Source organism: Sarcophilus harrisii, chromosome 5 (assembly GCF_902635505.1).
Source record: "Sarcophilus harrisii chromosome 5, mSarHar1.11, whole genome shotgun sequence".
Lineage (NCBI taxonomy): Eukaryota > Metazoa > Chordata > Mammalia > Dasyuromorphia > Dasyuridae > Sarcophilus > Sarcophilus harrisii.
The window spans coordinates 36,456,610-36,476,726 of NC_045430.1; the positions used below are offsets into that span (position 1 = coordinate 36,456,610).

General features: G+C 36.0%; 1 protein-coding gene across 3 annotated transcripts in view; it reads left to right on the plus strand.

Annotated features, from left to right (window-relative positions):
- Nucleotides 1–20,117, plus strand: part of LOC100923793 (pleckstrin homology domain-containing family G member 7) — a 75,462-nt gene that overhangs the window by 15,851 nt on the left and 39,494 nt on the right. Inside the window, exons 1-5 of one of the 3 annotated variants that reach the window (XM_031938416.1) lie at nt 2,511–2,638; nt 8,349–8,476; nt 12,927–12,967; nt 17,253–17,351; nt 18,994–19,137. In XM_031938416.1, coding sequence (XP_031794276.1) covers nt 2,589–2,638; nt 8,349–8,476; nt 12,927–12,967; nt 17,253–17,351; nt 18,994–19,137 — 462 coding nt within the window. In that variant the 5' untranslated portion in view covers nt 2,511–2,588. Of the gene's footprint in view, nt 1–2,510; nt 2,639–8,348; nt 8,477–12,926; nt 12,968–17,252; nt 17,352–18,993; nt 19,138–20,117 lie in introns of those variants that run through there. The other 2 variants (XM_031938417.1, XM_023504365.2) reach the window with 2 other exon arrangements.

Sequence of the window (20,117 nt, forward strand, 5' to 3'; positions counted from 1 at the left end):
AAAGGGCAATTGTCTTTTACAATTTCATTTGAATTCATGAAAGAGTAGGAATTTTGATTCCAAAATAGGATGAGCAGGGATGGGTGAAGCTTTGGACAGTTTAAGAGAAATGAGCTTTTAGGGAAGTAGGAATAGGGAGACATTAAAGAGGTGAAAAGGAGAAAGAGAGGCCAAACTTAAAATTTAGCCAAGAATCATTAGTTTCCTGGGAACCTCAAGCATTCACCTGAGAAATTTTTACGTGATCTTGGGCATAGAAATATATAAAATAGGTATACAAATCAAACATTTCCTGATAATAAAACATAATTTTTCAATCCCCATATTCAGTTATGAGACCTCTATATAGGGTCAAGAATCACTGTTTAAAAAACTGGATTGTAATGTACTACTCTCTTGACATACTGAAGCTTCTAATAGAAGGTAAAATTCTTGAGGGCTTGCATGATATCACTTTTGTGTTTATATTTCTAGAACCAAGCAGAGAGGTAAAGTAAATGCTTCTTGCTGCTGATTCCTTTCAGTCATGTCTTACTCTCCATGATTTCCTTTGAGGTTTTCTTGGCACAAATACTGGAAGGGTTGGCCATATTCTTCTCCAGCTTATTTTACTGATGAAAAAATTAAAGCAAGCAGGATTTGCCCATGACCACACAACTAGTAAGTGTCTGAGGTTGGATTTGAATTTATGGAGGTGGGTTTTTCTGATCCCAGTCCCAGCACTTTATAGATTCCCAATATCTGCTTTAAAAAAAAAAAAGGCAAGAATAGCAATTATGATCTTAGACAAAGTTATGACTAAAATAGACTTAATTAAAAGAAATAAACAGGGGAACTGCATTTTCATAAAAGATACCATGGAGAATGAAGCAAGACCAATACTGACCTTAAATGCACTAAATGCTGTAGCATCTAAATTTTAAAATTCATTACGTGATTGCACTTAAATTCAATACAAGTGGTAGTACTATATTAATGAGGGACTTTAATCTTCCCCTCTAAGAACTAAATAAATTTAATAAAAAAAAAAAAGAAGGAAATGGAACACAACGTTTTGCAAATGTGAGTGTGGAAAACTATCTTTGCAAAGCTATTATAAAAAATAAGAAAGAAGTCAAAGAAGTGAATAGAATTTTACATAAGCTATATATGATAGGTATTTTTAGAGAACAGAATGGAAATAGAAAGGAATATACCTTTTTATCAGTGATTTATGAGACCATATATTAGTATATAAAAATTTTATAGTTAAAAGCAGAAAAATTAAAAGTAAATATTTAAGAAATGCTTATTGAATAATGGATTCCTTAGAAGTTTTTGGATCCCACCCTTCATTTTACCAGGACAGAGTAGGTGTGGGAAAGAGAAAGAAATAAGGTCTAAATGTGTTGAGTGACTTACTTAAGTGACATATATATACTATGTATGACATGGTCAATATTTTTATCCAAAATTCTTGACTCCAAATCTAGCACAGTTTCCCCTATATCCCACACTACTTTTAAAATTAGATTTAATAAACAAAACTTTGACCATAACAATCTATAGTCTTTGTATTAACTTGGTCAAAATGGAATATTAGCCTTATACATAACTATATATATATATATGTATATATAAATGACATAAATTAAAATGTGTAGCATTAGACATGTCATTTAACAATCTTTCCCTCCCTCAACCCAAGTCCTAATAGAAAAAAATGCCTCTATATCTGTAATGCCCAATGCAATCAATGTCTACCACATAACACACATTTTACAACTACTTATTTAATTAAAGTCCACTGACCTACGTTCAAAATGTCGATCATATTTAACTCTTTCTTATTTTTCACCTTCATCTGTCCAGTCAATTGTCATGTGGGTCAATCCTCTCTTTTAATTATCTCTAACATCATTTTCCTCCTTTTGACTCAGACTGATACCACCCTGGGTCCAGCTTTCATTACTTAAGTCCCCTGATCCTTAGCCTCTCCTTTTCCAATTTTTCCTCCATAAATCTGCCAAAGAAATCTTTGATAGAGTCGAGAGTCGGGAGGCGCATTTAGGGTTAGGGTTAGAGTCGGGTTAGAGTCGGGTTAGGGTTAGGGTTAGAGTCGGGAAGAAGAATTTGGACTGTGTCAGTCACTGCTTGAAAACTTTCTATGGCTTCCTTTTGTACCTGAGGCATAGGAAGCGAGGTAAGTTTCAAAATTAGGTCCTTTTGATTTCAAACTCAGAGTTACTTCATTGCACATAGTGCCCTTTTCCTTACCAAATATTTCTTCCTTCTATAATTTTTTTTTAAAAAAAATATCTACAGAAACTAATTCTTTTCTTTTGAGAGCCATATCTTTTGGTTAGAGGGTTTTTTTGGGGGGAAAAGAAATTGCTTTCTGTGGCTGACCACTCAAGTGATGTCTTTCACTGTGTGTGTGTGTGTGTGTGTGTGTGTGTGTGTGTGCTTGTCTTGGGGTGGAGAAGCATTCCCTGGATTCCCAGAATTGCCCAAGTCACCCACCCACACATCAGAGCTTAGATATTTCAGCAAAGGACAGAAAGGAAAAGAGAAGCTGGTGACAAAGACCAAGAGATCCTGAACATAGCATGGGAACTGTCCGCTCTGATCTGTCAGTGTCTCTGCAGCACAACTCAGGGTCAGTGAAAGGGGGTCATGTTTGTGAATGAGGTGTGTGAGGGAGGGGGTTCTTCTGAAAACTGGGACTTGACTGAGAGTCCTGATCATGGAGAGTCTTGCTCATGATCCACAGCATCAAATTAGAGCTGGCCAGTACTTCAGAAGCCATCTAGTCCAATCCCCTCAATTTAGAGATGAAGAAATTACACAGTTCAAAGTGAGAGTTAAACCCCAAATTTTAGTCCTAAAGACCAGGGTTTTAATTATATTTTCCAACCAAAATGAAAAAATAGACAACGAAGATTCTGTCTTTGCATTGGTGTTATTCATTGGATGTTCTCCAAGCATTTAACCAAAATGATTAACCCATTCCTCTAAGAACTTCTATTTTTCTTCAAGATTCTGCTTGAATCCCTAACAACTTGAAATCATTCTTGATTCTCCCCCAACTAATGCCCTATTCCCCAAAATTACTTTGTTTTTATTTTGTATATGTATGTATGCATATATATGGAAAGATAAATACATGGATGGATGGATACATTGATAGTATGTATATTCATTGTATGTGTGGGATGTGGGTGTGCGTGTGTATAAATATAGGCATAGAAAAATAGATACATGGACAGCTAGATGGATACAATTATAGTATGTATGTATGTATGTGTGTATATATATATATATATATATATATATATATAAGGAAAGATAGATACATGAATAGATGGATATATTGATAGTATATATGTGTATGAGTACATATATGTAGGGAAAGATAGATACATGGATAGATACATTGATAGTATATATGTGTATACATACATATATTTATATGTATGTATATGTAGGGAAAGATAATATATTTGTGTGCTTGCATACATGTATATTTGTATATATGTATGTATGTGTATATGGAGAGAGAGAGAGAGAGCGCTTTGACTCTGGAGACAGAAGACCTGTATTCAAATTCTGTCTATATGACTTTGGGTAAATTACTTAATAGAAGGACCAAATATGTCAATTGTTAAGAAAAAAAATTTTAATATATCCTATCTTGCAAATATTTTTAAATGAAAATATACATAGATATTATAATTTTATTTTGAAATTAAAATTTTCATATACTATCTCAATTGTCTTACCTTATACATTTAAAAAAAATGTGTCAAACAATGCAGCTTGGTCTTTGACAGTATCCTAAAATTTCAGTCTTTATATTACCTTTTTCAGATCTCAGTTTCCCAGGTGTTAAGACAAGGGTTTAATTGATAGCCTTTGAGATCCCTGAGGAACTTGGAATCCTATATTCATATGTACATACTTTCTTCTCTAATAGAATGTAAACTTCTAAAGGAAATGTTTGAGTTTTTGTTTGTTTCTTCAATGTCTATCATAGTACATTGGACATAGTAGGCTCTTAAGAAATTCTTATTGATTTAATTTCCTTCCTTAGTCCCCTTATGAGCTAAGTAAATATCAAAGAGTTGTAGAAAACTACTCCCCCCACTATCCCATACATTGTTCAAGGATGGATTACCAATCAGCATTGCCTGGACTAACATATCCAGAACTAGAAATGTGGTGGACTACAAAAAACATTGGATTTGCAGCACAAGTTCTGGGTTTAAATCCTGACTGTCAAGTCAAAGATCCTTGGGTCAGTCACTTAAACACTCTTTCCCTTCTAAAAAATGACTGAATTCGATGACTTCTAAGGCAGATCCAGGTTTCAGATTGACTTAGAAAACCACAAATCAACATTGTCTATGTTGTACTGTATTTTTTTTTATTTTGTTAAACATTTCCCAATTACTTTTAATTAGTTGACCCTCTAAGGCAGGTTCAGACTTCAGACTGACTTAGAAAACCACAAATCAACATTATCTATATTATATTGCTTTTTTATTTAATTTGTTAAACATTTCTCAATGACATTATAAGTTGGGGGTCCTGAGGAATATTACAGACCATGTGTCTGACACTTCTGCTCTGTAGTATCATCAGGTTTTAAACCTAATCTATCTTGATAGAGGAATTTTCTGGGGCACAGGTAAAATCAAAGGTAGGGACAAAATTTAAAAAATATATTTCTGTCTCCAAATTCATTGAGTCTCTCTATGAAGCCTTTAAATTTTTTTCTCTTCTGTAACAATTCAAATGTTAGGAAAGACAAATGTAATCTACAGTGAATTTCCAACCAGAACCAATGACTAAAGCCTTTTTTAATTTAGTCCATTACTTCATATTCACAGATAACTCCATCTTCCTGCACAGGAAGCCAGGAAAGTTTGAGATAATTTCTTCAAAATGGTCCCAAATTTCCATCTCTTTCTCTGGTTTATTGATTGATTATCTCGATGTATCAGTCTACCAATCTTGTTAAAAAAGAAAGAGAGATTAATCAGATATGGCCTGTTCTTTTAGGTTTTTGTGATAATCAATTCCTTTTCTGAATTCCAAGAATCATTTTTTAATAATTAAAAATATTTATAATTTTTTCCAGGAACCAAGTTCAGACTTGTTGCTGTATAGTGTTAAAAGTTAAATAAGGCATCATTTTCCCTTCTCCTGTACTAAGATACTTCTTTTCTTCATGATTTTTCAAGGTAGGGCAATGAAGCAATGAAGATAGCAGAGAAGCAGATGTAATTTCAAAGTAAGGACATACTTCCTAATAATTATGAGTATTATAAAAGAGGCAGCTAGGTGGCACAGTGGATAGAGGACCAGCCCTGAAGTCGGGAGGATCTGAGTTCAAATCTCTGACACTTAACACTTCCTAGCTGTGTGACCCTGGGCAAGTCACTTAACCCCAATTGGAAAAAAAAAAGTAATCTAAAAGAAAAATAGATGATTTAGGGAGGTTGTGGGCTCTGCTTCACAGCATGAGATGACTGTAGACAGAAGCTGGATGATGACATTTAGGAGATGCCCTGCTTAGGTATAGATTAGACTTGAATATTTATTCCTTCAACCACCAAACAAATGTTGAACATACAAAAGACACAGATTAGCAAAAGCTTAAAATATGATACTATAACTTGTAACTTCTCTTGACAACTCAGAAGATGGATAGTGGAGGTGGGGGCAATAATGACTGACATTTATGTAATGTTTTTTGAGTCAATTAGGACTTGCCCAGAGTCACACAGCTAATAAGTGTCTGAGGCCAGATTTGAACTTCACTACCAGTTGTCCCTACGTAACACATTAACAATTGCAAAATACTTTGGATACTCTACTTCATGTAATCTTCTCATTTACTCTTAAGTAGAAGGTATTTTAGCAATCCATACATCAAAATATGAAATACTTTTTGGAACTGCTGAAAAGGCATTTCTATTTCATTTCAGCTCAGTACTGTCCAAGCAACTAGTTCAAAGTCCATGTCTCCCAGCCAGTCAGAGCATGGTTCAGGTTCATCCTTCTGTTGAGGAACATCTTATCTAAGAAGCATTGTAGCAGCTATAAAGATTACCTCCTGAAAAATCAACCAGACCAAATACAGGAATCCATGAATTTCCAAACCTTCAAGACAGCCATCAGATCTGAAAACTCTTTCAAAAGTACAGATCAGTCTCCTAAGCTCAGGGGGGAAAATACAAATGGGTTAACATACTAAAGTGCTTTGCATTCTTTAAAGTACTCTATCAATACTATTTATCAGAAGAGGCTGCTAGAGTTTGTAGATACAGTCTCATGCTCACCTAAAAAGCACATGATCTCACTTCCCTGTTTGAACAACTACCATAGCTGGGGAAGTGGGAAGGAATAAGAAACCTTCTCCCTCCATTCATGAGAAGCACAAGCAACAGCTATTAGAGTTCCAGTCACATGTACAGAACAGAGCTGATGACAGCAATTTGCTCACCTTTTAACGTTTACTGGGTAAAAACTCCTATTGCTCAGTTATCAGCTATCAATATAGTCCTGTCCCTATCCCCACTCACCACTCAGCCATTTCTCTACTCTCCTTCACTTTTTTTTGTTGTTGTTTTTTTTTTTGTTTGTTTGTTTTTTTGCTGAGGCAATTAGGGTTAAGTAACTTGCCCAGGCTCACACAGCTAGGAAGTATTATATGTCTCTGAGACCAGATTTGAACTCAGCTCCTCCTAACTTCAGGGCTGGTCTCTCTCCACTGTACCACCTAGCTGCTGCCCCTCTCCTTCACTTCTATCTTGAAAATAATGTCTACAGTCAATACCCTGACTTCCTTATCATTCATTCCCTCTCTTTTCAACCTCTTGCAATCTGACTTCTCCCCAGCCCCTTCCCCACATACACTCACATTCTTTACTAGTGAAATGTTTACCAAGAGGGCACAGGTAGTAAATTAGATGAACTAGAATTTGGACTGAAATCCTCTGATTTAAAATCTTGATCTTATTTCCACTGTATATATCTTTAATCCAAGAGACAAAAAAGTTTGGCTTTTGGGGGAGCGGGGTCATCAGAGGTAGTGCAGTTGGAAACAGAGAACAGTACCACTGAATTTTGAGATAGAGAACCTAGAGACCCTATCTCTATCAATTACTACGCATGAGACTTGGAATGTCATTTAATTTCTCTAAGATCTCTGTTGCTTAATCTGTTAAATGAGGAAAGTTGAACTAAATAACCTCTAAAAATCCAGTAAGGTATAAATCTGTTATCCTACAGTGAGATATTTGCTACCTGTGTGACCCCGAGCAAGTCATTTAACCTTATTTGCCTCAGTTTCTTTGTCTGTGAAATTAGCTGGAGAAGGAAATGGCAAACTATTCCAGAATCTTTGCCAAGAAAACTCCAACTGGGGTCACAGAGAGTTTAAAATAACTGAAAACAATTGAACAACAAAGTGAGATTAGTATCTACAACATATGAAGTCTAAATAATTCAACAACAACAAAGTGAGATTAGTGCATGAATCCTATGTACTCCAGGACAGTGTCTGCTCAAATAAACCTGTGTGAGTGTGATCAGTCAGCATCTCTTACATCCATAGGTTCATGAAGTTATTTCTTTGAAGCAAATCTGAAAATTATAGGGAAAAAACTTCAAAAGTAATTTCCTAAGATCCTGATGAATAGAAAGAAATTGTATTACTTGTAAAAAACAGTTTCAATGCATTGTAACTGAGCCCTTGGAATACCTTAGTAGGCCTGAACAGCCTTCACTAAACTCTGGAGGCCAGAAAAACATTTCAAGATGCCAAAACATCTGGCACTTTACAGAGTGAATGGGCCCCTGTTAATCTCTGAGAATGGGGGATGGGGGAAGTGATGGAAGTTAGCCCACAGGTCACTAAGACAATATGCAATTGTCCTTCAGGATTGTCCTATCCTGTCTTAAATATGTCATTCTCTTTTTTGTGAATTTGTAACTAAGAGCAATGCAAAACTTATGAGTGATTGGAAATGAGAAGAGGAAGATAACTGTCACTTATGGCATAAACAACTCTAATGGTATTTATCTGTTTTCTTTCCATAAAATGTGCTAATAGAAACAACAACTCTAAGAAATTGATATCCAAATGTCATACTACTGAGTTCTCATACATAGGGTGATTTGCAATAATTTGCATAAATATGCATAATTTAAGATCATCTTAAATACCCTATTAAATCAAAAGAAGCAGGGTTGACTTATGTTGTCATTTCTCCTGAAGAAACTTTATCTGTTTTTATTCAGGCAAAGCCTGGACCAGCAAACAAAGTACTAAGCTCCCATCTTTCCTGTCTTGGGTACAGGTTATTCCAGCACAGGAGAAGTTCAGTGGTTGTGAACCTGCCTGGACTTGAGGTGTTCCCTGGAGATCTCCTGGTGCCAGATGGAGTGGCCAGCTACCTGTGCCACCCAGCCCTGCTGCTGAATTCAGGTCACTGTCAGAAGTTTTTGGATTTTTTTTTTTGAACTAAAAAACCACAAGACCTAAACCTAGCAAAGTCAATTCATATTATTTAAAAGCAACCATTTATCTTATTACTAACCATCAGCTACATCAAATGTCTCTAAGACAGAGCAGTTTGCTTAAGTAGGTATGGAGAATCTATGACCTCAAAAGTTCCATTGAGTCCAATCCCTTCATTTTACAATAATATCCCAAGAAATTGAGTGATTTGCCCAAGTTCACGCAGGGAGTAAGTGAGAGGAGTGGGAACAAAATGAGCTATTTCTAAAGGCTGAACCTCAGTAACTGCCATCAATACCATTATGCTAGAGAGGGAGTATAATAAGATGAACAGAGTGCTGGATCTGGAGTTAGGAAGAACTGAAAGTCCACCTTGAATCCTTGTTAGTTGTGTGACCCTGTGCAAAACATTTAGACTCCCTGGATCTCAGTTTCTTCATCTATAAAATGAGAATATTGTAATTGTTCAATCTCTAAAGTCCTTTCCAGCTCTAGTTCTATGATTCTAGGATCTAGGATCAATCCCTCTACCCTCTTTCCTACAGATTCCCTCAGGCTGGACTCCCAGGGTCATGCTATCTGTGAAACTGAAATGATCTAACATTTACTAGTTCTGACATCAAGGGAATATCTTAGGGAAAATGTACAAGTCTTGGTACGGTCTAAGTCTGTCAACTTCCAATGTAACAATCTGGATCTGTCACTTGGAAAATCCAATCCAATTCTCTGGATCTCAGTGTTTTTAATCTGTAAAATGAGAAAGAAATCAGTGATCCTAAAGTCTAGTCATATAAAAAGGCACAACTGTGGCCTTCAAGTTGAGTTCCATACATATCTGAGAGTATTCAAATCATTGAACTTTAGAATACTTAAGAAATCACTAACACGACTCCCTTATTTCATATATGAAGGGAAAGGTCACAGAGGGACAAAGGGATGGACCCAAAATCACACAGCTAGCTTGTGTGGACTAGAATTTCAGTTTTCTGATTCCTAATCCAATACTCTTTCCTTTAAACCATTCTCCCTCCACAATCCATGAGCTCAAGATGTGAACAATTCATACAATAACCATAACAGATTCTGTATATTTGATTCTACTCTTGGAAGGTATCTAAAGCATTTAAATGACATTTAAAAAATTCTCCACTGAAACCCTACCCTCCTCAAGACATGGAGGTGAATCCTTGGTTCTTGAAGGCCATAACAATAAATGACAGACTCTGGAGGCTATCTTCACATGATCTCAAGCTGCAGGAAGTTAATTTTATTATTATATTATGTCATATATTATTATAAAAAATTCTCACAAAGATATAGGGAAGTTACAATATACATTAGCATATGAAGAACTCCCACCAAAGGAATTACTGATCTTGGAAATATTAAAGAAAAAACTGAGCCACAATTCCTCTATGGTATATACCTAAAAAGCCTTATTTTACATCAAGTCAATAAATCTCTAATCTTAGCAATGAACTAGATACTATAATGACTGAGAAGTTGTTTTCTTTCCTTAGGTGACTCTGTCTAATTCATGAATAAATTAATGAAAATAATGAAAATGGTTGGAGACTATACAAAAGCAACCTTTCCCCTATATATGAAATAAGGGAGTCGGGTTAATGATTTCTTAAGTGTTCTAAGGTTCAAAGATTTGAATATTCTCAGATATGTAGGGAATTCAACTTGAAGACCTTCAAGTCTATGCCTTTTTAAATGGCTAGACTTTAAGATCACTGATTTCTTTCTCATTTTACAGATAAAAACATTGAGATCCAGAGAATTGGGTTGGTTTTTCCAGAGTCAGAAAATAGCAAGTGGCAGATCCAGATTGTTACATTGGATATAGAAAGACTTAGATCTGTACCAAAATTTATTCATTTTCCTTAAGATATTCTCTGGCCTCAATGAGTTTACATTCTAATAGTGAGAGACAATATCTATAGGTAAGGAATGGCCAGGGAAAAGAATCTGAGTATAGTAATTTAGAGGAATGATGAATTCATCCTTAGGATAGCAAATTAACATAACCTTTCCAAAAGGAATATTAGCATTGACTTGATTATTATGTCCAAAATCAGAGATGGACCCAATTTTGTCTTTAATTGCAAAAAGTATCATATAGCTAAAGTAAAGATAGGAAAGGACAGTATTCAAGGAAGAGTAAAAATATGAAATGTCAATTCAAAAATCTCTATTTCTTGAACTATCCAAAGGTCAGGGCTTCACACATTAGCAGAGACTCAAAGATAAATATTTTCTTTGTCCATCATCATAATAACACAGAAAGATGACTTCCTTTACTCTAGACCAAAAATTGCAATTAGTGAGACTTGACAAATGATAAAACAAACACCTTAAAACATCAGGTAATAGGCAATTAATGTTAATGCTTATCTAGAGGAAGTGTTACTCTCCTTCTTCTATAAAAATCTCTAAGATGGACAAAGCCAGAGAGAGGATATTCAGCCAGACAAATACCTCCCAATGGCCCCATTGAACACACAGTGTGTAGTATGTCATTAACAATAAATTGCAGCCTAGATAATTACCTCCATTCTACTAAATCGAAAGACAGGGCCATTTAATGAATTTGATTAGAAGGAGAGATGAATGTAAGCAGGGCCTATTTCATCCATTTTATCTAAGGAGCTGCCAGCTCATGCCATCTAATCATAAGAGTCTCTTCTCAGTCTTTCCAGAGGTATCATTAACACTCACAGCATTATTTCAGCAATATTCAAAGGAGGAAGCACAATATATTAAAACCAAGAAGCCAGAGCTCTCATCAGTCTTTAATGGTTATTTTTTTTAACCCAGATTAAAAATGGCTTCTTTCTCAGTTCAGCTTGAGTTTAGTGCCTTGAAAGAAAGTCAGCAATATAAACATCTCTAGATAGGTGAATTTCAGCTAGATTCCTAATATAATTTTGCTTCTCACTGTTTCTTCCAAATTATGAGTGGAGATTGGTTTATATAATCTCTTGGGCCTTGAGATTCATCAATACACATAAGATCACGTATACTGGAGTGGTTTAGCTCTATAAAAATGAGGACCAGTTCCAATGACCTCACAAGGTCTTTCCAATTACCTTATGGGACAAATGGAGTTTCCTTGGAAGGATGATGATATTTTCATGTCATCCTAATTCCTACTCAGTTTGAAAGATCATAGATTAAGTTATGAAAAGAACGTTCATTCCTTTAGAAGGAAGGTTCTGTAGGAACTCTACTCAAACCTGGCCTCATTTTTATTTTATTTTTTTTCCCTGAGGCAATTGGGATTAAGAGACTTGCCCAGGTTCACACAGCCTGAAATGTTAAGTGTCTTAGGTCAAATTTGAACTCAGGTCCTCCTGACTTCAGGGCTGGTACTCTATCCATTGCACTACCTAGCTGGCCCTAGCCTCCTTATTTATAGGAATTTACTAAGGTTAAATGATTTCACCATAGTCATATAAATAGCAAGTGACACTGAAGCAAGACATAAATGTCTTGCTCACAGCCAAAAATTTAGTCAGTGAGAGAAAGAATCAAGATTATAATTTTAACTGGGAAATGAGTATGGACCACAACATAACATTTCCACTCTTTCTGTTATTGTATGCTTGCATTTTTTGGTTTTTCTTCTCAGGTTATTTTTACCTTCTTTGTAAATCCAATCTTTCTTGTTCAACAAGATAACTGTATAAATATGTATACATATATTGTATTTAACATGTACTTTAACATATTTAACATGTATGGGGCTACCTACCATCTAGGGGAGGGGGTGGAGAGAAGGGAAAAATTGAGACAGAAGTTCTTGCAAGAGTCAGTGTTGAAAAATTACCCATCCATATGTTTTGTATATAAATAGCTATAATTTTAAAAGATTATAAGTTTATAGATTTATAGCTGAGACCACAAAGGCTATATCATCCAACTTCCTCATTTTTTTTCAATTCCCTCATTTTCAAATGAACAAACTGAAACTCACACAGGTTAGAGGATTTGTCCATAGACCTAAAGGTAGTAAATGGCAGAACTGAAATTGTAGCACCATGGATTTTGATCTGGAAGGGACCTTGGAGAACTTCTAGTCTAAAATCCTTATTTGAAAGAGGAAAAAACTGAGCTCAGAGAAGTCTAAATGAAAAACATTTATCAAGTGACTTATTTAATGTCATTATTAAAGTCACTTGTTTGGTATCAGAAGTGGGATTTGAATCCAGGTCTTCCTAACTCTAAAGTCCTTGTTTCAAATTATAATTTGAACAAATATAAATTCTCATTTTGTTCCCTCAAGAGAGAAGTAGAATTAAAAGAGGAAGATTTTGGTTTGGCTCATTATTTAAAAAGCAATTCAGAAAGCCTCATGATAATCCATCACTTGTTTATAGAATAATACCTTTTCTTTCCTTTCATTTACCAGAACCCAAAAAGCCAAGATGGCCATTCTCCAAGAAAGGCGTGGTGAGTGTCATTTATTATAATTCCTCTTTTAATTAAAGCTCCAACAGTTCAGGACAAAGGACCCACAACTGCAGTGTTTCTTCCAGTTCTTCCTTTTTCTATGAAGACAGGTGGCAGGTGAAATTTAAATGAGATTATAAAAGTGGGACTGGTGAGAGAGCATGTCAAATGGGGCTTTGTGCATTGGAGCAATACCAAATACCAGGCATTAAGGTGTACTGCCAGGAACAAAGCTCTTTCCTCTGCCTTGAGATGCCTCCTCCCTCCTATACTGTTATGATCTAGCTTTATAAATCTGTAACTACATATACTATCCTCAATAGTCGTTTGATGATAGGGAGTCCTTATGTGAGTTGTCAGTAGGACTGGTCTGTTTTGAAGCATTGCAAATTTAATGAGCTAGTGCAGGAAAGGATTCCAGAAATACATTTCTATTTCAAGGGAAGTGAGCTGGGTTTGAATGAGTTCTTGATTGTGTTCTGTTAAATCTGTTTGGAAGTGCATTCATTCAAGACACTGATAGCATGTTTATTTGCTAGAGCAGAGCCTGGCCATCTTTGAAAGAGCTGTTGCCATGGTCCAAATCCTTTTTCTTTTTCTGTATTGGGGGTAAAAGGGCTAGTGTAGTCAAGAGCAAGAACAGCTGACTCCTAGGGATTAAAAGAAGGGGGAGCAGTTGGAGGAGTGGGAAGAGAAAGATGTGTAACAGCACTACCAGTTTTTCTGGTTATAATAAGGAATAAGGAGAACAATGAAAACCATCCTATCTTTTTTTTTTTTCCTTAAAAATGAATGTACAGGGGCAGCTAGGTGGCTCAATAGATAGAGCACCAGCCCTAAAGTCAGGAGGACCTGAGTTCAAATCTGGCCTCAGACACTTAATATTTCCTAGCTGTGTGACCCTGGGCAAGTCACTTAACTTCAATTGCCTCAGGGGAAAAAAAGAGAGAAAGAAAGAAAGAAATCTATTGCTATTCTTTTTAAGTACAAAATAATCTTATAAATTTATTTTTTCCTCCCTCCCACTCTAAGATAGTTACTATTAGACACAAATATATGTGTATATGCACATTCATAAATATATAAACATGTGTATATATACAATTATACATATACACATGTGAATGTACATATGTATAGATGTATCTATATATAAATTTATTCTATAGAAATTTCTATTTATCAGTTCTTCCAATGGATTCAGAGAGCATCTTTCTCCATATGTCCTTTGATGTTAATCTGGATATGTAGAATAGTCAAAATCACCTATTCACTCAGTGTCATTCTTAAATTAATATTGATTTCTGCTTAGAGATCATTTTGTTCAATTCCCAGCTTCCTTCAAAAATCAAGTCAGGTCTTACATTTCAAAGGAGGTTTTCTCTGAAATCCCCAATTCTTCTCAACCCCACCACTTCAATTAATTGTAGCTATTTTATATATACTTAGTTTTTTAATATGTATAGTTTCTCAAATAGAATGTAAGTTCCTTGAGGTTAGGACCATTTTGTTTTTGTCTCTGAATCTCCAGTGGCCCAGAACAGGAGCCAACACAGAGAAAGAGGAATGATTAATGATGAAGTGAATTTTTTTCCTTTTACAGATAAAGAAAGGGATGTGCAGCAAAGCTAGATGAATTGTTCAAAGTCATTCAGGCAATACCTGGATTATGGAAATACCTGGATTAAAAACCCAGTTCTTGAGGGACAGCTAGGTGGTATAGTAGTAGAGAGAATACTGCCTCTGGAATCAGGGGGACCTGAGTTCAAATCTGTCTCAGACATTTGACGCTGACTAGCTGTGTGACCCTGGGCAAGTCACTTCACTCTGTTTGCCTTAGTTCCTCCTTCTGTAAAAATTAATTAGAGAAGGAAATGGCAAACCACTCTCATATCTTTGCCAAGAAAGCCCTAAATAGATCACAAAGGGTCAGACAGACTGAAAAACAACAATTTACAATGGAATGTTGAATGTGTGGAAAAGGTGCAAATAAAAGATATGAGTTTTAGAACAAAGATTTTTATTCCATTCTTCAGTGATAATTACAGTCCTCAAAATAGTTCTTAGCCCCAGTTGTTAAGTAGATTCAATATGACAAACATTTATGAAGCAGCTGATTTCTACCAAACAATGAGTTTACACAAAGTTTCTATCGTAAAGGAATTCACTGTCTCCTGAGAAAATTCAAAATGTACTCAGAAAATGTAGGGCGATTTCAGGAGGAACAGAGCTCTAATGGTGGGTAAGGTCAACAAGGGCTTCCATGTGAGTCAAATCTGAAAGGAAACTAAGGTGATGAGGAGGGAGAGTGTTGTAGGCATGGAAAGGGGTCAGGAATTTAAATGTCTCTGGACTAACTCACAATCCTTGATTTTGGAGCAATCTTGCCCTTTGGGGTGAACTATAACGGTTTTGGTAAGTAGCTATAGACTTTCTTCCCCGTTCCCTCAGTCAGGAAGACCTGGGTTAAAGTCCCTCTTATGCATCAATCATTCAACCCAGAAGTATTTTTTCACACTATCTGACTGTGTACATCTCTCAATGACCAGGGCAAATCTCAAAGATTCTTAAGCTTTTGTGTATGTTATACATCTATTTGTCATTCTGGTGGAGCCTGTGGACCAAAATAATACCCTTAAATGCATAAAACAAAACCAATTCTATTGAACTATAAAAATATTAAAGACTTAACTTCATGGATCCCACATTAAGAATCTCTGCTCTAAGACCTAAAGTGTAGGACAGCTGTTGATCTGCAATAGTTGAGTTTCCTAACCAGGGAGCTTCCTATAGCAAGTCACAGGCATAGCTCTCTCTGTCTCTGTCTCTCTGTCTCTCTCTCTCTTTCACACACAACACACAAAGAGAGACAGAAAAAGAGAAAACAGAGACAGAGAGAGGCAGAGACAGAGAGCTTATTATTGCCTTGGAAATGCTATCGCTAAATATGTTCTAAGATTGTAAGATCTTGGATTTAGGACTGGAAAGGGCTTCATAGAGCATCTAGACCAACCTTTGCATTTTACAAGTGAGGAAACCAAGGCACAGACATTGTCCAGGGTCACATAGGTATTAAAGATCAGAGATAAAATTTAAATGCATTTTTCCAAATCTAGCAGTAGCTACCAAGCCACAGCCACCTAATTCTCTGAAAGAGTTAACATTACTGGAAGAAAGGAGCAGTTTATGCTCTCCTCACCAAGAGACTTCTTGGTATGGGCTCTCAGGGTTGCCAAGTACTCAGAAGCTCTATTAATTACAGAACCCAAGATTTGCCAACTGGTACCTACACCCCCCACAACTCCTACGGCCAATTGTCTCACTGGGCTTCTTTTCTCACTTGATATGCTCCTTTCCACAACAGTTCAGTTGCTATGGTTTCAGACATCAACAAAAAGCATGGATTCCAAATGCTGTAGGAACACACACACACACACACACACACACACACACACACACACAACTCCAAGATGCCCTAATGACTACAGAAGAACAAAAAGGCTTCCTTCTTTGGAGTTGAAGAGAACTTCCATTACTTTCATTGCCACAGATCTTCACAGTTTCGGAAAATATGAACAGAGAGGAGTCACTCTTGATGCTAGTGACAGGAGATGATAACCTGTTCCCATTTTGATCCAATATTATAAATGTGACTCACTTCCCTCACCCCCACTGACTGCTTCAATTCAGTGCCAGCAGTTGCATGCTGAGACACAGAAACAAGTTGAAAAATGATCATTGATGAATGCCTATTTGGAATGCAGTCAGGTTGGCTTTAAGACCCTCACACATTATTTTTCTTTTGACACATCCTTCCTGGTTAAATTGCAAAATTGAACTGTTTAAAGGGATAGTTCCATTCAAGACAAAACTCAAGAGGGTAGTATGTGGACATGTCAAAGATGGGCTTGAACCCATGTCTTCCTGCCTACTCTGTATGCATCGTACCATGTTACCTCTCTCTCTAACTCATAGTAAGATGTTAATAAATACTAGTTGAATTGAAATGTGTAGACAAAAAAGTGAGGCACAGAGAATAAATGACTGTCCAAAGTCATACAGTTATTGGTTATTAGAAGTTGGATTTGATTCCAGGACTTCCTCATTCTAACATTCCCTCCACTTCATATCCAATCTGTCTATAGTAGGCTTGGTAAAGATATTGGATATTTTAAGAAACAAAAATAAATATATTGAAGCAAATCTCCTCCAAATAAATGTATAAACATATTGAAATATTTGTTGTTTATATCTTTAAGGAACTGACATACAATTTTTTTTTAAGCAGAGCAAAGACAAACAAAAGCAAGCATTTGACCTGGAAAATTGCCTTTCCACTATTAAGATCACTGATTACAGCGGAAACGAATTTCACAGTTTGAAGGTACCAGCTCAAGTATATGCATCTTATTGACTCCTCTTTGTATTCTAATCTTTCCTTTCTTGAATGGAATTCAGTTCAAATTAAGATAGGGGGTGATTTCTATTAGATTCTTCTGGGAAACCAAGAACAGGAACTATTAGTCCTTATCTTAGAATTGGCTTGTTTTATGATCTCCAACCTACTGAAGCATTGAAATATAACCTAAGATGTGTCATAAATTTCCCCAGTCCATCTAGGATTCAGGATTTCATCAGAGTGAGTTTTCCCTCCATCAAGACAGATTTTCATCCTCAATTCCTCCATACCTCTGCTGGTGACTTTCTTGAGTTGTTGACCAAAGAAATTCACCAACCTACTGTCATCCTTGACAATGAGTGTCTCTGTCCTTATCTAGACTGATCTTCAGGTGATTAACATACTGGGGTCATTATTAGACTCATACCTGAAGCCCTTCCAATTGGACACGTCCTGCAATATTTAAGTTCTGACTTAAGGAATCCAGAATTGCAACCACATCTTGAAGAGATATCTGAGAACACAGGTAGAGACCTAAAACTAAGAATTTAATTTACTTTTAAACTTTAAAAACTAATTAAAGTGGCTTAAGATCTTGATGCCTCCAAGCAACTCTCCAAGACTCTAAGCTGTAGAATAGTTAATGTTCGGCTTTGATAGAAAAATTCCCTATATCAACAAAACTTACAAATTCAACCCCAAACCAAATATATATCATGTAGCCCAGATGTGATAGGAGTAGCTTTACACATTCAATTACTCTTCATAATTCAGCAAAAATATATTATGCACTGGTTCTATGAAAAGCAGAGGGAAAAACCAAACATGTATTAAGTACCTACTATGTGCTAAGCACTTTACAAATATCTCATTTGACTTAAAAGATTGTCACAGTGGATAGAGTTCTAGATCTGAAGTCAGGAAGACTCATCTTCCCGAGTTCAAATCTAGCCTCAGATACTTCCTAGATGTGTAATTCTGACAAGTCACTTCACCCTATTTGCTTCATTTTCCTCATCTGCTGGAGAAGGAAATGACAAACCCCTCCAGTATCTAGCTGTGTGACCCTATACAAATCACTTCACTCTGTTTGCCTCATCTGTAAGAAAAACTGGAGAAGGAAATAACAAACTACTCCAGTATCCTTGCCAAGAAAATCTCAAATGGGTTCTCCAAGAGTCAGATTTGTCTAAAACATCCGAAAAGAAAATGGGCCAGGCATTGTGCTATATGACTGAAATGTGACTGAACATCATGTCCTTTGCGATATGGGAAATAAATTGACAAGTAATACCTAGGGTAATCATTGAAAAAAAAGTCAATCATAGATCACAGCTCTAAAGTTGAAAGAAACCTCAAAGACCATCCAATCCAGCTCTCATTTTCCATATGAGGAAACAGAGGCTCAGGGAGACAGACTTCCCCAAGCTCACACAGGGAATGAGTATCAGAAGCAGTGTTTGAACTCACAATCTCTAGATCTAGAGTAAATGATTCCTCTGTTGTCTGTTAACATATTCTTGCAAGTTCCTTGTGCCCCCACAACCACTCTATCCCAAAATAAAAAAAAGTCAGGTCAATCAGGTGAAATAAAAGACATTTATTCCTTTTTTCTCATCACATATAGGATAAGACCTGGGAAGAAGTTCTGGAAAGACATGAAAAGCTTCCTAGTGAACCACCAGACTTGAGAAAGCAGCAGGAAGCTGTGTGGGAACTCTTCACCAGTGAATGCACCTATTATTTAGATCACTTGCTAGTTCTTAAGATGGTAATGCTTTATTTTACTTCATTAACAAATGCAAAATGTTCCTTTAGCTCCTAGGGAGTCAGCTTTGCTCTTACAGAATATTAGATAATTTCATCAAATTTGGAGAGGATTTATTGTGCCTACATTGTCCTGACCTCAGAAACTCGCCTTCTATGGGAAGAAACAACATGTGTTCAAGTTGATAATGTAAAATATAAAAAATCAATACAGAATAATTTTAAGGAGAGACTTTTAACAACTGCAGCTAGGTGATACAATGGTTGGGGAGCTAAACCTAGAGTTAGGGAAGATCTGAGTTCAAATCCAATCTCAAACACTTACTAGTTATGTAAGCCTGAGCAAATAATTTATTCTGTGTCTGCCTCAGTTTCTTCATTTGCAAAACAGAGTTAATAGCACCTATCTCCCAGGGTTGTTATGAGGGTCAAACGAGATATTTGTAAAGTGTTTTGAAAACTTAAAAACACCACATATTGTAAGCTATTATCAACTGAGGAAATCAAAAAAGATCCTTTTTAAGAAACAATATACAATAAACCTTGAAAGCAAAGAGAGATTTGAAAGAGTGTAACATATAGATTAGAAATCTGACCTCGGAAGAGGAAGATCTGATTTCCTCTAATACATACTAGCTGTGTATTCCTGACCAAGTCACTTAACTTCTCATCACCCTTAATGTAACTCTGAGGCTGTAAATTGTTGAGAAGATACCAATCTGGACTTAATATTTCTTCTTCTGGAAATTCCTTATCCACAATGACATTACAGGTCTTGATTTATCCCTAAAAATGTCAATAGGCAAAGATGAAAAGAAAGGGAATTCCTGCAGGTGGAACAAAGACATGGAGAAAGGAAAATAAAATGCCATATACTGTAAACAGTTAAATACCATTTTGAACCTCAAGTACTTCATCTGTAAAAATAGGGATTACAAACAACATCTATAGGACCTACCTATCTCACAGGCTTGCCAAAGGAGC